Source organism: Vulpes vulpes, chromosome 3 (assembly GCF_048418805.1).
Source record: "Vulpes vulpes isolate BD-2025 chromosome 3, VulVul3, whole genome shotgun sequence".
Lineage (NCBI taxonomy): Eukaryota > Metazoa > Chordata > Mammalia > Carnivora > Canidae > Vulpes > Vulpes vulpes.
The window spans coordinates 144,014,279-144,030,466 of record NC_132782.1 but is presented as its reverse complement, the minus strand read 5'-3'; the positions used below and the strand labels follow the sequence as shown (position 1 = coordinate 144,030,466).

The following is a 16,188-nucleotide window of genomic DNA, read 5'->3' as shown; positions in this document are numbered from 1 at the left end:
GCCACTTCAACATGAACATAAATTGATCCTTTTGGTAAATAGTGTGACAAACATGTTCTAAAAGCCTTTAAAAACACACCTAAGAATTTGTGGTGTTGGCAATATATGAGAATACTATATGCAAGAAAATACGTATAAAAACATTCTTCATGCTGTTATTTATATATGCAAAAAATTAGCAAGGGGAATGATACATCTACACATAAGCATCATACAACCATTTGTTATTTTGGTTATGAAGACTTATTGTGAGAATGGAAAAATGTTACCTTAGGTTAGAAAGCAGAACATGGTATTAAATGTTTTATTTGCAAGTATATAAAAGGTGTATCTTTTAAATAATGTAAGAAATATATCAAAATGTTAATATGGTTATAGTAATTCCTAGACTTAAAATCCTCAAGCCAGCCGTTAAAGTCATTAAAACACACACAACACAGTTTATACTTAAATCAAATACTATCTACCATTACTCTACCAGGAATAGAGAAAATGGCTTAAATTAACATATTAAAAGACAAAAAGCAAGCAAAGCAACAAAGAAAATTCACTACAGGATGAAACATTTCTCACCTCAGGACACTCATCAGGGCTAAAGATGGAGACTCATTATCAGGGTTCAAAACTATAGAACTGAATTACACAAACAGGTCATTGACTAATTCTAACGATTTGCTTGAAAATTCCTTTATTAATAAAGGTGCTAGTCTTTACACAACTGCTTATCACTGGTATCAAATATTAAATGTAACAGAGCCTTATTTGGGAGGTAATCCCTTGAATAATAAATAAGGAAATTGAGAAAAGCAATAAAATAAAACAAAGGAAATGCCATACACAATAGCATCATTTTTATTTGGTATTACGAGATGAGTTCTGTAAGTCAATTTTCCAGAAAACTGAAAAGCATTAATTAACAAAGCTTTGAAAACATTTACTCATAGCAATCTTTTAAAAAGACACCAATTCCTTACTTCCTTAAACACAGTACATAGAATAAAAGTCTGTTTATGATTAAGGTCATCGTGAAACACACCATGTACCATACTGCTCTGCAATATTGTGATTCCCTCAGAAATTAATAATAGGACTGTATGTCTCTATGCAATGGCCTTAAAACACAATTCTTCTATAGTTCCATCTATTTTTAAAAAGCTTTTCTTCCTTTCCCCTTGAAATAAAAATGACACTTCAGCCGTCAGTGTGCCTAACTTCAATGGCCAATTCTGTGGATTATCATCTGTGAGCTAAAAAAAATCAGATAACTAACCCTGTTGGCGCTGCAAAATGTATTTACTCCACTTAGGAGTTTCTGAAGAGCATAGGCTTATGGTACTTGATTACAGTTATTGTGAAGGCTCAGATTTCCTGCTGTTTCAAATGGCTGAGATCATTTACACTCAAAAAGTATCCGTTGAATTACCGAATATAACTTATAATGGAGTTCCTAATAATATTGTAAATAATAATAACTAAATAGTGTGATAATCTCCTCAGGGAAAGTTACTGAACTCAATTGTCTCTGACAAGACAAAAATTACCTACCTAAATGAGAACAGCTGAAAAGAAAAAAAAAACAGAGGTGAGAAAGACAAAATAAAATAGCAAAGTCTATACTTCTACGGTGTTAGAAGTCAACACTTACAGACTTTAGGAAATACTGATCAGTGTTTTTAAAGTATAATTACAGTGGTTATCAGAGTATTAGCTACAGAAATTTGTACCACAATGTATACCACATTTATATTAAATACTACTTTAAAAATCAAAAAGTCTTCCAGCAAATATTCCTTGCAGTTAAACAGACTGAATTTTCACGTGAAATTAGATCTTTTTAAAACGCACCTGCAACATATTTTCACTGATATTTTAAGTCAAGTAATTTCCTGTAATCTCTCTTGGACACTGATTCAAAAGGTGAGAAACAAAATTTATATTCTTGATATCACTAACATGTAACATAAGTATCACACCATATACTTTACAAAGTTATAGGACTGGAAATTAGCTTTGAGTCAGATCCCAAGAAAAAATCCAAGTGAGAACAGATCAGTACTGTAATTATCACTGTTATTTTCCTCTGATCACTGAAGTTCATCGGCTCTCACAGATCACTTTTATGACAGTTAGTAATTGAGAAAAGGGAAAATAAAATTTCTTGGTTATTTAAGTTTTACTCAAGCAAACTCAAATCATGTTAAGATACATGCCTCTTCTTAGATTTTTCTCAGTACATTTCCATCCAGCACCTCAAGATAAGTACCAATCTCTAAAAAACTGGTAATCCCCAAAATCCACTACCAAAAACAGACTATAAAACAAAGTTGCAAGAAACTACTATCACAGGGATCAGATGCACATGGAAACTACCTAAGGCCTAACTACCAAGTAAAACTTGGTAGATACCTTTGCAAAGGCCATTATAGAACTGTGACCTTTGAGTCCATTGTCATTTTCACAATTTCCAACTTCTAAAAATAATAAAAAGTCCTCAACATTACTTAACAAGAGAGCATTACCTAAAGAATTCACAAAATCTCAATTAAATTCAGCTGCTGACTTTTTATGACAAGTGATATTAACCAATTGCTGAGATTAACTAAAAACCTTTAAAAAGCTTTTTAAGAGGAAAAAATTGCCTGAAATTACAGATTCCATATCCTGGTCAACTCAGCTGGCCCTCCAACCATCATGAACCTGCCTAGACCTGGCTCTGTCAAACTTCCACCATCCTGTCTTTCCTGTGCAACCTCTCCAATTCCATCTCCATATCCAACTACAAAGCCCCACGTCTCCTCCTCTTTCCCACATCACACCCTTCTCAACACTCACTTTCATTTCTCAACTTTCCTACTTGAACTGTTACAGCAGAAAACCACACTGTCCAAGAAGAGTGGAGTCACTCTGATGGGACTGATAAATAATACTGCTAAGTTTTGGGGAAAAAAAATACAAAAAACAATCACAAACTGCTGCTTAGCAACTTCCGAGGGTATGTAGGTTTGTTTGTATTAACTACTGATCTACCTACCACTCTCCTTCTGAGCTCATTACATTGCAGTCAGAACAATTCTGATAACTTTCAAAACTTCTGAAAAACTCCTACATACATATTTGGGTGAGAACTCAGGATATGTAATTATCACAAAACATAAGCATCAATACAAGGAAGCTCAAATATATAACACAGGATACTAAACATAAAAATATAAAGCTCAACCGATAACATATTTCTTTTTAAATCTTATTTTACATGGATTTCACTTTGGTGCAAAGTCACCAGCACGCTGAATCTCTAAGACGGAAATAATGTTATCCCTCAAGGTATTTTCACAAAACTTAACCACCAAAAAAAAAAAAAAAAAAAAAAAGGTGTGCAAATTTTTTAAAAACCAAATATGAAAAAAATAATAAATTAAATAAATAAAAGCAAATATACAGATATTTGTCAAGACAATACGCATATTATCACTAAATGAATATTTAGCTGGGTAGAAAATTTTTTACTGGTTGCTAATGTTGTGACAGCGTTATCTTAAAACACCACTCCGCTTCTTCGTCTTCCTTAAAAACACACACACACACACACACACACAAAACACATGGAATAATACACAGCTATTGCTAAGAATGGTCACAGAGATTTAAGACGGAGTAAGGCAACTTGGCCGGTGACAGGGAGCTTTTTACTCTGGATATACACTTCTCTGTGGTAGTGTGAAGACAAACACTTTTGTAGTTGGAGACAAATTAATGAGCGAATGACCCAATTATCTGATTCGTTTTGTGATTAACTCCCCACTACAAACGCTGAATAAATCCCCAGACTGTTCAAGAAAGGGGGGGGGGGGGGGGGCGGGATCCCTGGGTGGCGCAGCGGTTTGGCGCCTGCCTTTGGCCCAGGGCGCGATCCTGGAGACCCGGGATCGAGTCCCACATCGGGCTCCCGGTGCATGGAGCCTGCTTCTCCCTCTGCCTGTGTCTCTGCCTCTCTCTTTCTCTCTCTGTGACTATAATACATTAAAAAAAAAAAAAAAAAGAATACGGGGGGGCAGGGGCGGAGGTAAACTGTACATTCATTTGTTAAGATACTGAAGGTCGGAGAAAAATTAATTTTATGTCAAACTCGTTTAAAGGAAAAACCAAGAGCCAACTTTCGGTGAAGTTTACGAAGAGAAGCTTGGTTCCCACCAAAATTTCGACTTGAGACGTTCCACGATCACCCTAAACCCCGCGACCCCAAGCCCCCGGCCTCTGAGCATCAAAGATGGCAACCCCCTAACCGGGGCCGCGATCAGGACCCGATCGATGAGGATCAGGAGTCAGCAGCCACGCGCAGAAAGAGGAGAAAAGAACCGTGTCAGTTCTGACGTCAGGGGCTGTCAGAGGCAGGAGGGCTCCTTCCAAATACTGTCAAAAGTGACCGTAAATACAGAGGAAGAGTCAAGAGGAAGTTCTCAGGGATCAAGGAAGCGGGAGCAAACGATGCCCGGAGGGCGGGGGAGAAAAAAGCCAAACAAACAAACAAACAACAAAAAAAAAACCAGAAGGCAAAGCTGCTGAGGAGTTTTCAAGCGTCGGGGAAGGGCCCGCGGAGAAAGGCGCTGCGGCGGCAGCAAGCGACGGAAGGGCTAACAGGTCTGGAATTCTTCGCAAAAAATGGCAACAAGAGGGGAAAAACTGACATGAACGTTTCAAAGTGGGAGCCGCGGGATCCCAGGGAGTCGTCCCGACCGCGCGACCACGGCCCCGGGCTTCCCGGGAGCGGGACGGAGGCGGAACCACCAGCGCGCGGGGCGGGGGGCGGGGGGGCCGGGGCGGGGGGCGCAGACGCTTCGGCAGGTGGCGGAGCGCCCGCAGGGGGGTGGGGAGGACGGCGCTGCCCCCACCGGGGCCCCGGTCCTCCCTTCAGGACTCAGGGGGGCTGACCTAGCGCGTCTCCCGGCACCAAGAGGCACTCGCGCCCGGCCCCTCCCTGACGACTTGCCTTGCAGAAAGAGTTGCGGGTCCCAGGCCCCCGGAACCCAAGGCTTCGCCATCCAGGACAACTGCTCTGCCAACGAGGTCCCGCGAGAATCGAGAGATCTCGCGATACAAACCCACTAGCCTCTCGCGAGTTCCCTCTAGAACCAACATGGCGGGACGAGGAAATCGGCATTTCGGAACCTGGAAAAGGGCTTCGTCAGCGGGCTGGAGAACGTGTAGAACAGGGCAAATGCCAGAAAGCCTTTTCCGCCTTTTGTGTGTCATCCTTACACCCCCGAGCAGAGGAGGAGAGCGGTGGCGGAGCCCTAACGCCTCCACTGACTACGGTTAGGCCACACAGACACGAGCACACACGCCGCTGCCTCGACCTGCCTCCCGGCCGGTCACGTGCACGCGGCCCCCGGCGTGCGCGTCACGTGGGCCGCCGCTAGCCGAGCGCGCGCCGGTCGTCCTCCCGAGAGCCCTCCCCGCCCCCCTATCGCCCGCGCACACGTGCGCGCGCACCCCCGCCCCACGTGGGGGCTTTGCCGCCGCCGCCGCCGCCGCCGCCGCCGCCGCCGCCGCCAGCCCACCCCCTCCCGGCGCTCGGCGGCCGATCCGGGTCCCGGAGCCGAGGGCGCCCGGGGCTCCGTCCTCCTGCGCCCTCCCTTCCCCGCGCCCGCCCCCCGCCCCGCGCCGCCGCCGCCGCCGCCGCCACGTGCCCCGAGCGCCTGCTCACCTTCCGCGCGGGGCCGGGCGCCGCGGGCCGCTCGCAGAGGCGCCGCCGCCGCCGCCACGGCCGTCGCTCGGGGGCCGCCGCAGGAAGCTCGGCCGCGGCGCCGCGGCGCTTCCAGGTGGGTCCCCGCCTCCCGCTCCTGCCACTTCCCGCAGCCGCGGCGGCTCCTTCCGGTCCCCTCCTCTCTGCGCGCTGGGGCCGGCAGGCGGCCGCGCTCACTGCACCGCCTGCTGGCGGCCGCGGCCCGTGCAGCGCGGCGGCGGGGCGGGGGCGGCGGGGGCGGCGGGGCCGGGGCGGGGGCGGCGGGGCCGGGGCGGGGCGCACCCGCCCGCAGGTGCGCGGGCCCGGCCGCAGCCCCCCGCAGCCCCCGCCGCCCCCGCCGCCCCCGCCGGCCCCCGCCCTGCCCTTGCGGCTGCTCCCACGGCGGCCGGGCTCCGTGCGGTCCGCGCGCTGCTGCGCCTGCCAGGGCCCCTGCGGCCTCCTGGTCGCCGCTGCTCGGGCCGGGCCGGGCCGGGGGGCTGGGGCTGCGGCTCCGCGGACACCGGGCCGGGAGGGCGCGCTCGCAGCCCCGCCCTCCCCGGCCCCAGCGGCCGCGTCCCCGGCTCCGTCCGCGCGGGGACTCCGTGGCTCCTGCGCGTTGCTGCGTCCCCGGGCCCGTGCCAGGCACCCGGCGGGGCGGACTGAGGGGCGGCCCCGGGGCCCGGGATGCGGGGTCGAGTCCCGGCCGGGCTCCCTGCGGGCAGCCGGCTCCTCCCTCGGCCTGGGTCCCTGCCTCTCTCGCTGCATGTGGGTCTCTCGTGAATAAATAGATAAGTAAAATATTGAACGAAATAAAGTAAAATAGGCCGGCAGGGGCTTGTGGCCGGCCCGAGTCGGAAGAGCAGCAACTTTTGGTACTGCGGTTGCGAGGTGGAGTGTAAGCCCGGGCTGGCGAATAGACGTGACTTAAGTAAATAAACTTTTAAAAATTAAATTACTAATAAAGCGCGTCAACAGGGCCGCCCGGGTGGCGCAGCGGTTCAGCGCCGCCTGCAGCCCAGGGCGTGACCCTGGAGACCCGGGATCGAGTCCCGCGTCGGGCGCTCTGCGTGGGGCCTGCTGCTCCCTCTCCCTGCGTCTCTGCCTCTCTCTCTCTCTCTCTCTCTTTCTCATGAATAAATAAAAAGTCTTTAAAAAAAAAAAAAAAGCAAACGTGTCAACAGACTATATCAGGCATGCTGGAGAATTAAAGCCCAACAAACACTGATGGACACAGGGACCTCCTCTGGGTTGGCGGTTACATTGACGGTCTCCCCACTTATGAGCGGTGGAAAAGGGGCGCTAGATCCCCTTCCCTGCCCAAAATTAGAAAATTATCTAGAAATTAGAAAAATATCCAGAATTATCTAGGAAGTTATCTTCCAAAAATACAGAATCCACTGATAGAAGGCATCTCAACCGGAGCTCTTCTGCCTATGTCACGTACTGCTTCACTGCTTTTGTTTCCTTGTCTTTGGATTATTTGTTATTTATTTATTTATTTATTTATTTATTTATTTATTTATTTATTTATTTTTGGCAAGTGGATATATGTGTGCCTCCTTTTCTTTTTCATGTTATTAAATGTTTGCATTGACCTTTTTGTTTTAGTTGAGAGTTCAGCTCAAAATAACATCTGCTTCTAGACAAAATGTGACAGGTATATTGTTGTGTTGATATTAACACATCAACAAGCCTTCACTGATAGGCTCCAGGCCCTGTTCTAGGTCTAGAGTCACAGAAAAAAATAAGGTTTCCCTATCTTGCTCTTACAAGACACTTACAGAGCCACGTTCTATGTGTAACAACCCCAACAGTCGTCTCTTCTGGAGTCCTATGTGGCAGGCAATATGCTATGTACTTTTTACCACTTCTCCTATTTTAAATCTTCCAACAATCCTGAGATAGTATTAATGTTGGGCACCAAAAGGTACTTGCCAGATAACCTTCAGAAATGAAGGACTTACCATCCCAGCAGCCAGGAGTGTTGCCCACAGACAGCCATGAGCTGTCAAGCCTCCTGGTGGTGTTCAGTGTCACACCTTTTCCCGAGGAGGCTACATCCAACCACTGATCAGTGTAGGGCCACTCGTGGTGTGGTGTCAGGATTGTCAGGAGGACTAGCCTTCTCACCTCAACTTGGGACACTTCTGTTGCATCATCCTGCTACAGAACAACTTGCATCAGCTGATGCATCCCATTAAGACTACATTGCAGCCTGACTTCTTCCTCTGCCCTGTTCTTCCCTAACCTCATAAATGATGATCCTAAGAGTATTTCCTAATTAATCTGCACACTAATCATGCAAGTGCTTCCTGGAGAACCCAACCTGTGACTTTCTTCACATTTTCCTGATGAGAAAATAGGCTTAGAGAGGTTATGTAATTTGCCCAAATTTGAACTGCAGGGGTTCTATGCAAAGATATAAATATTGTGGGAACAGAGGAGGTTTGGGAAAGGCTTTTTACAAGGGTTGGCATTCAAGTTACAGCATGAGTTTTGCAAAGCAGAGAAAAAAGACTACTGTCAACTGAGGGAACTGTGTGAATGAGATTGCAAAGGGATGTGAGAGGGAAACTATAAGTAGCCCCAAGAGCCTGGGTTTTGGGGTCTTTGGAACACACACTGAAGAGGTAAGGGGGAAAGACCACTTCATTGTGGCCTTTAAGGGCACTGCCTCAAAACATGCTTAGAAAAACCATTGATGTAGTTCATTCTTTTTCTTTTCTTTTTTAATAAACATGCTAGGAGCCATACAAGGTGCTGGAGAAACAGTACTAAACAAAGCAAGCATAGACTCTACTCTTACAGATCCTATAGTCTAGGGAGAGAGGTTGACATTCGAGAAATAATCACACAACTACTGTACGTAAGTTCAAACTGGTAAGCGGCATGAATGAAAAGTACAGATCACTATGAGAATATGCCCATATACCCCAAAGTACATGTTCTAAGGCCTTTAGGTAGAAGAAAAAGGGAGGACTTCCTGAGGAAGTAACATTTAGGCTGAATGAGACCTAAAGTAAGAATGTGCATTAGGAATTAGGCAGACAGAGGGTAGGAAAAACAGTACACAGAGGAGAGATGATGCGAAGGCCCTTATGAGGATGGAACTTACCACTACTTGTTTACTACCAATACTACTACTATCACCAAATATAAGCTGCTTTTTCTATGGATATATATATATAAAGTCTGATATGAAATAATGTATCCTAATTGCTTTCGTTAGATCATGTTTTCCATGTCATATTGTTCAGATACCCCAAGAGATGGTTATGTAATTTATTTAATCATTTTTCTCTTTGGGGGTATTCAAGCTATCCTACTTTTATGCTATCATAAATGACTGGTTTGATGAATGCCCTTATATTCAAATATGTATCTAGATATTTAGGGGGCTAAATCTCCCAAGATTTGGGTAGCCGATTGAATGTGTTGGTATGTTAAAAAGCAAGCCTAGGATTCCTGGGTTGTGTGACTAGGGAGATGGCAACGTCATTGAGGCCCATAGGAAATACTATGAAGTAGGAGCAGGTTTAGGGGAGGAAATGATGTCTGCCATTAGGGACAGTGGAATGCTGAATTTGGAGTAATTCATACAGCAAAATGAAGGCCCAGGAGTCAGCAGAATTTATGTGTCTGGGATGCAAGCCATAGGTCAGAACTGGAAGTATAGATTTGTGAGACTTTAACCTACAAGTAGTAACTGGAACCTTGGTTTAGATGAGGCTATCCAGGGAGAGCACAAAGAGTGAGAAGAATCGAAAATGTAGAACAAAATCTAGAGAAATTCAAGTATTTGGAAGCACTGAAAAAAAAAAGACAACAATAGAAGAGAAACAAGGGATCAGAACAGTTAAAGAAAAACTGGGATAGAATGGTCCCCCCCAAACCGGGGAGGAGGTAATTTGAAAAAGAGTCGTCAACATTAATTTATTAGAGAAATTTACCAACCACCTATTTTGTGCCACACACTGGTAAACACTGGGAGTGAACAAGACAAATCCTTTTGATGCTTACTGTCTATTGGGGAAGATGTTGTACACCACCCAAAAGACCAATATATTTGGCATATTTTTAAAAATTATACCTTATTTCTAAAAACACTTATGTGGCTTACAAAAAAACTAATGCAATAAGCAAAATAAAATTTAAAATAATTAAAATGGGAAAATTTGGGCAACGAGAAAACAGAAGAATAATGCACAAAAATACATATTCTAGGGTCTTGAACACTTGCTTTAATTCTGGTAGACGTTATAATGAGGAAAAGCAAGATCAATTATGATAGTCTCAGTATCCCTAGGATAATAAACCCATTGCTCAGGAGTACTATTCCCAGTACTAAGACCAAAGATAAATTTGTCCCACAATTTCTCAAAACAATACTGTGTCATATAGTGAACTGTATCTTCAACAGCATCTTTATAGTAAATCCAACAACTAATTTTGTAGGGCTCTTTGTGACAACATCTCTCCACCTAGACTGAAGGCTATTCTATAAACTTGGAAGAGGTAAGCAGCATAGCCCAGGATGAAACTCTTTATTTAGCACAAGGAAAGATTTAAAAATATTTAAAAGGATGATGAATGAATTATTAAGTCTTCAGATGATCCTCCATCTATCCTCCATCGATGATACAGTCCATAGATAGTATGGGATCCCAACTGACCCCAGGAGCACCAAGTTTTTACTGGTTTCAACGTTCGTTACATCACAGATCCTGAACCACTTTCCTTCCTTTTTCTATGATTTGTTTACAGGGTGAAGATTTTGGGGAAAGTCCCTCAAAAGGAATCCAAGAATGAGAAAATCGTCATTTTGCAACTTGTAATGGAACCATGGATTGAGGTATAGTACTCATCAGTAGATAAAACTACTAGTGGAAAAATTGATCAGTAACTTTATAATGGAAGAAGTTTATAATGGAACCATCTGAACCCAGCTCAATCCTTGTATCATGAAAAGTGAAACAACCAAATACTGTGTGACCCGCTCCTGCTTCCTTCCCCTTGCTTTACCAGGCTGATCAAATGTATTAGATGGTTATATTGGTGTCTCCCAATAAACTGCCTCCTGGTATTCAGGCCCTCACATAGTTCTCTCCCAACAGAGATAGCAGAAATGACACTGGAATGTCAGTTCCAGTCCTAACCTTTTAGAAGCCTGCAGCATTTTCTTTCGCCCTTTTGGAATCCGCTGCCATCAAATAGTGGATCAAGGAAAGTAGGTTAAAGTCTCATCAAGGAAAATCCGGCTATCCTAGGGAGAAGCCACATGCAGAGGTCCTCAAGGACAAGGTCCTATAGAGAGGCCTTGATGGACATAAATGTTGTGGCTCAGCCAACAGTCAGCACCGAGGCCCCAGTTATGTTCGGAACCTTTGGGACCGTCCAGCAGCATATCTGCCAACTCAATGAGAGACTCCAGACAACCCACAGAGTCACGAAAAATAATATACCCTTGTTTTAAGCAAGTTTTGGGGGCTTTGTTATCCTACAAAAGATAGCCTTCAACCTGAGTAGCATCAGAACTACTGCTAGAGAACTACACGTGCTGCTATATTCATGAACAGTCCCCCCTTCATTGTCCACAGGTCCCGCGGCAGCAGTCCACATAGCGGAGAAAGAAAATTGAATGAACTTAAACCCAAAGGACCTATCTGATAAATCTACACCTAAATCATTGCTATCCAAATTATGCCTTCATAATTTTGCCAAATGTACACACTTCAAGCATGAGTTACTGAAGTCATTATCCACTTAGCAATTAAAGCCACGTAGGGGGGTGGACTGGGATCCTGGACCTTCTGCCATTGGTGACGGGTAAAAAGCCCTGTAGACTGTGCTGTCAGGCACACTACGTGCCCCCAAAATTGGGGAGGGACATTTACTATGTACTTTGTATGTTTTAAAGCATTTTGTTTCACAACAACCAAAGAAGGCAGATAACTCATTTTGCAGAGGAGGAGACCAAGGTCAGGGAACTTGTCAAGGTTATACAGCGAGTAAGTGGCAGAGCGGTATTCAAATGTGAGCAACTTAACTACAGTAGATTGACTGCATTAGTAGCTTTAATTGTTCGTATCTCTCTGCATCCACACCTTTTGCCAAGTGACTTTGCAGTTCCTCTCACTAAAAGTAGATTTTAGGGACGCCTGAGTGGCTCAGCGGTTGAGCATCGGCCTTGGCTCAGGGTGTGATCCTAGAGTCCCGGGATCAAGCCCCGCATCGGGCTCCCCGCGAGGAGCCTGCTTCTCCCTCTGCCCATGTCTCTGCCTCTCTCTCTCTCATGAATAAACAAAAATTTTTTCAAAAAGTAGATTTTATTCCAGCCTCCCTTGTTTCTAGGTTGCACCATATAACTTGGTTTGGCCAATGAGATATTAGTAGATAGGACACAGAGGCTTGAAAACAACTTGTTCCTCTGCCATGACCAAGAGAACATGCCTGGGTTAGCCTGGTGAAGGACACAAGAAACAGCCCAACAATGATTGATGGAGATAAATGTTGTGGCTCAGCCAACAGTCAGTCAAATACATTTGATCACTCAAATGAATGAGTGCCAAAAGTCACAAGACCTGCCTAGCCAACTCCCAACTGACTGCAAATACATGAGTGAGCTCAGCCAAGATCACCCAAGGCCTGAGTAGCTGAACTCCACAAACTTGGAAACTAAATGTTTTTGTATACCACTGAGTTTTTGTGGTTGTTACATAGCATTATTGCAGCAAAAGTAACCAATACACTGGGCTCTGGATTAATAGCTATACTGCTCTTCCAAATTGTTGTTTCAGGTGACTGACATATGAGCAGATATATTTGGCATGGAGTTAGAAATTTGGGACTAGAGGGTTTTGGGTTTAATTTAAATTCAATTAATTAACATATAATGTATTAGTTTCAGAGGTAGAGAGCAGTGATTCATCAGTATTATATAATACCCAGTGCTCATTACATCAATGTGCTCTCCTTAATGTGGGACTAGAGTTTAGAAGAGATATTATTAAGTAGTGAAACAAACTTGAGAATCATTTTTACAGAATGCCAGCTAGGGGCACTTGGGTGGCTCAGTCGTTTAAGCATCTGCCTTCCACTGAGGTCATGATCCCAGGGTCCAGGGATCGCTTGCTTTCTCCTTCTCAAATAAATAAATAAAATCTTTAAAAAAAAAAAAAAGTGACAACTGAGGGGCACCTGGCTGGCTCAGTCAGTGGAGCATGTGACTTTTGATCTTGGGGTTTTAAGTTCAAGCCCCACATTGTATCTAAAGATTACTTTTAAAATAAAGTGGTATCTAGAAGCAAGGGAGTGAATGAACTCCCTAAACAAGCAGATATGCAGAGGAAAAAAATGGATAAAATAGTACCATACAAGTTTAAGGAGGGAAGTTTTGGGCAGCCCTGGTGGCTCAGCGGTTTAGCGCCGCCTTCAGCCCAGGGTGTGATCCTGGAGACCTGGGATGGATTCCCACGTCGGGCTCCCTGCATGGAGCCTGCTTCTGCCTGTCTGTGCCTTTCTCTCTCATGAATAAATAAATAAAATCTTAAAAAAAAATAAAGAGGGAAGTTTCTGGTACAGCAGTCACTGAGAAACAGTAATTGGATTTTTTAAAGATTTTATTCATTTATTCATGAGAGACCCAGAGAGAGAGAGAGAGAGGCAGAGACACAGGCAAAGGGAGAAGTAGGCTCCACACAGGGAGCCCGACATGGGACTCAATCCCAGGTCTCCAGGACCAGGACTAGGCCCTGGGCTGAAGGCAGTGCTAAACCGCTGAGCCACCTGGGCTGCCCAGTAATTGGATTTTCTAATTGGAAATTTACTTGTGACTTCTGAGAGAAGCACAGATTTTGGAATCAGACACATCTGAGTTTGAATTCTGACACTTAGTTTTGTGTGCTTGGGCATTTGAATCTATAAATATGTTTAGCCTAGTGCCTAACATTTGCTAAGAATTCAGCATTAGTGATTAGTAGTAGTTGTGTTATTAAAATAGTCTTGAATAGCCTGAGTTTTTTTCCCCTAAAGAAATAGTTTTTTACCTAATCCCCCTCACCTGCAACCCTTCAAAATGGTAACAAGTATACTCAAACTTCTCAGAGAGGGGAATAGCTTCAAAATACAGGGAAATTGCCTCTTTCTGATCCAGTTAACCAGACATAATATTCCAAAGTTTGTTCTAATAGTAATGCTGCTACCAAATATGACTAATCCTATAATCTGTTTCAAAAGAATTCATTGGGAGACATTATATAATGGTAATTAATTAATAGCGCTGGTATGAAGTTACATTGACTCTAGTTGCTATTTCTTTGCTGTGTGATTTGGGGCAAGCCACTTGGCCTAACATAAGGTTGTAATAAAGATTAAATATAAGTAAAGCACTTTAGTAGGGTGACTGAAACATCATAAATATCCAATAAATGGCAAGAAGTATTAAAAACAAACCTTTTTTGAATATCTCCTAATGCCAAAATTACAGTAAACGCTGGTGATTCAGAAATAGATCAGGAATATCACTCAATCCATGAAGAGGATCATACTGTAATTCTGAGGCAGAAGAAAACTAAAAACTATATATATTTATTTTTTAAAAATTGAAACACATCTTAATGGCTGATTAAGCTCATCATTTCATTAAACATCAAAACTTGAAATACTATGCCAAGTGACTTATTTTGCATGCCTCTAATTAAGAAATAACAGGAAGATATTATAATATTAACAGACTTTATACCTTTAGCTCTTAATATCCATCAAATAAATTCAACATCCAAGTTATACATTTAAAATCATTTTTATTGAATTACTATTAACAACACTGTTTTAGCTGGTGGCAATTGCCCCACACCAAAACAAACCCATTGTGAATGCTAGTGAACATCCTCAAAGTAATCCAGTTTGTTTTTGTACTTGGAATATAGTTAAACTTTTGACATCACATAATCAAGCAAATAGCGGTGCATACTATATTATCCAAAAAGACTTTATGCATTTCATTAAAAAAATCATTTTGCAAGTGGCTTCAGCTTTATCAACAATCTCATCAACACATTCCATACTTCATGCTCTCAAAATAAAAAGTGCCCTAAAACTAACTCTAAGTTTTTTACTGATATTAATGAATACTATCCAGGATTATAGGAATTAAAGTTTAACATTTTACAGTATAATAGGCAATAAGTTACGGATATCTGCTGACACAAATTCCACTCAAACTAAATACATCCTTGATACATTCAAAAAGACATATTGTAAATATTAATATGCTAGTTTATATGCTGCAGTGCAAAAGAAGTGACACCCTAATGTTTCCTGAGCTTTAGGAAATTAACATTTTTCTGACTACAACTCTCAATTTAAAATAGGCTCTTTATTATATGAAGCCATGTCAAAACTATACAATTAAATTAGGCTTCTGGAGAACTGAAAAGATTGGTCACAGTTATGGTGTTTTAAGGTAATGAAAAAGTTTCCAAAGCAAAAGTATTTACAAAACTACAAAGGAGATTATGGATGTGCATGTAGTATAAAGATCAAAGATAACCTACTGATTACCAAATGATCACTATTATCCCTTCTCTTTCAAAAATATTACACTGAAAGACTTTATGGTAAGTTATCTAGCATTAAATATACCAACCTGTAGTATATGACACATTTTAACACATTCTTCCATAATGCCCAGTAAGAAGGAATAAAATATTAAAAATCAAGAAAATAAACATGCTTTTAGGAATGTTTTTGCATGTGTATATGAGAGGAAATGAAAATTATTTCTCATTAGAACTCTCTACACCCCCAAAATTACAAAGACCGAGTTTCTACTTCAATTTTTTCTTCTGATTGTAGTGTATCAGGGTCAACATGAACAACTGGAGGTCGAAAGATAACTTCAGGCCCTCCACCATATATAGACTGTAGAAAATTCCATGTTTCTTCAGAAATCTGACCAGAATCTGCCCCTAGAATTAAGTGCAAATAGAAAGAATAAAATTTACAAACCTACATATTCATATTGCAAAACCTTCATTATATAGCCCCTGCCCCAGCATGAATCCTCCAGGGATAACTGAGAACTTTGGGAACATGTATTTCCAAACTAACAGCCCATATTTTTATAATGCAACATTATGCAACATTATAGTGTTTCTTAAGAAGTACTTTTTCCTAGCTCCTATCAATAGCTTTAAAACCTTTCCTCAGATAACAAACACTGGCAGCTTTTTGACTATTTGTCCGACTTCATGTATGAATTTTACCACTGAGCTGGGTAAAAAACTAGCAATGATGGCTAATAAAGATATATTATTAACAGGATCAAATGGCTTAAATATCAGTCAACTTACCTTGCCTGAGCATCACACTGCCACATTTAGTGACTGCAATTTTAGTGTTATCAATAGGACCTGGAGGATCTAAGTCAAAAGGAAAAACAAATGACTAAAATGCATACTTTTCAA

The 16,188-nt window shown here is 42.8% G+C and overlaps 2 protein-coding genes across 19 annotated transcripts in view; both read right to left on the bottom strand.

The window, feature by feature from the left end:
- The window catches only part of ZZZ3 (zinc finger ZZ-type containing 3), a 100,303-nt gene extending 94,473 nt beyond the window's left edge, over nt 1-5,830 (bottom strand). For 5 of the 13 annotated variants that reach the window (XM_072754833.1, XM_072754840.1, XM_072754832.1 and 2 more), the window contains exon 1: nt 5,705-5,830. The gene's annotated coding sequence lies outside the window, so the exon portion shown is untranslated. Of the gene's footprint in view, nt 1-4,987; nt 5,392-5,704 lie in introns of those variants that run through there. The other 8 variants (XM_072754830.1, XM_072754837.1, XM_072754839.1 and 5 more) reach the window with 6 other exon arrangements.
- An 8,676-nt stretch (nt 5,831-14,506) lies between these two features.
- Nucleotides 14,507-16,188, bottom strand: part of USP33 (ubiquitin specific peptidase 33) — a 53,744-nt gene continuing 52,062 nt past the window's right edge. For all 6 annotated transcript variants that reach the window (XM_072754829.1, XM_072754828.1, XM_072754827.1 and 3 more), the window contains 2 exons: nt 16,075-16,143; nt 14,507-15,690 (listed from right to left, as the gene is read on the bottom strand). In XM_072754829.1, coding sequence (XP_072610930.1) covers nt 15,533-15,690; nt 16,075-16,143 — 227 coding nt within the window. In that variant the 3' untranslated portion in view covers nt 14,507-15,532. The remainder of the gene's footprint in view (nt 15,691-16,074; nt 16,144-16,188) is intronic.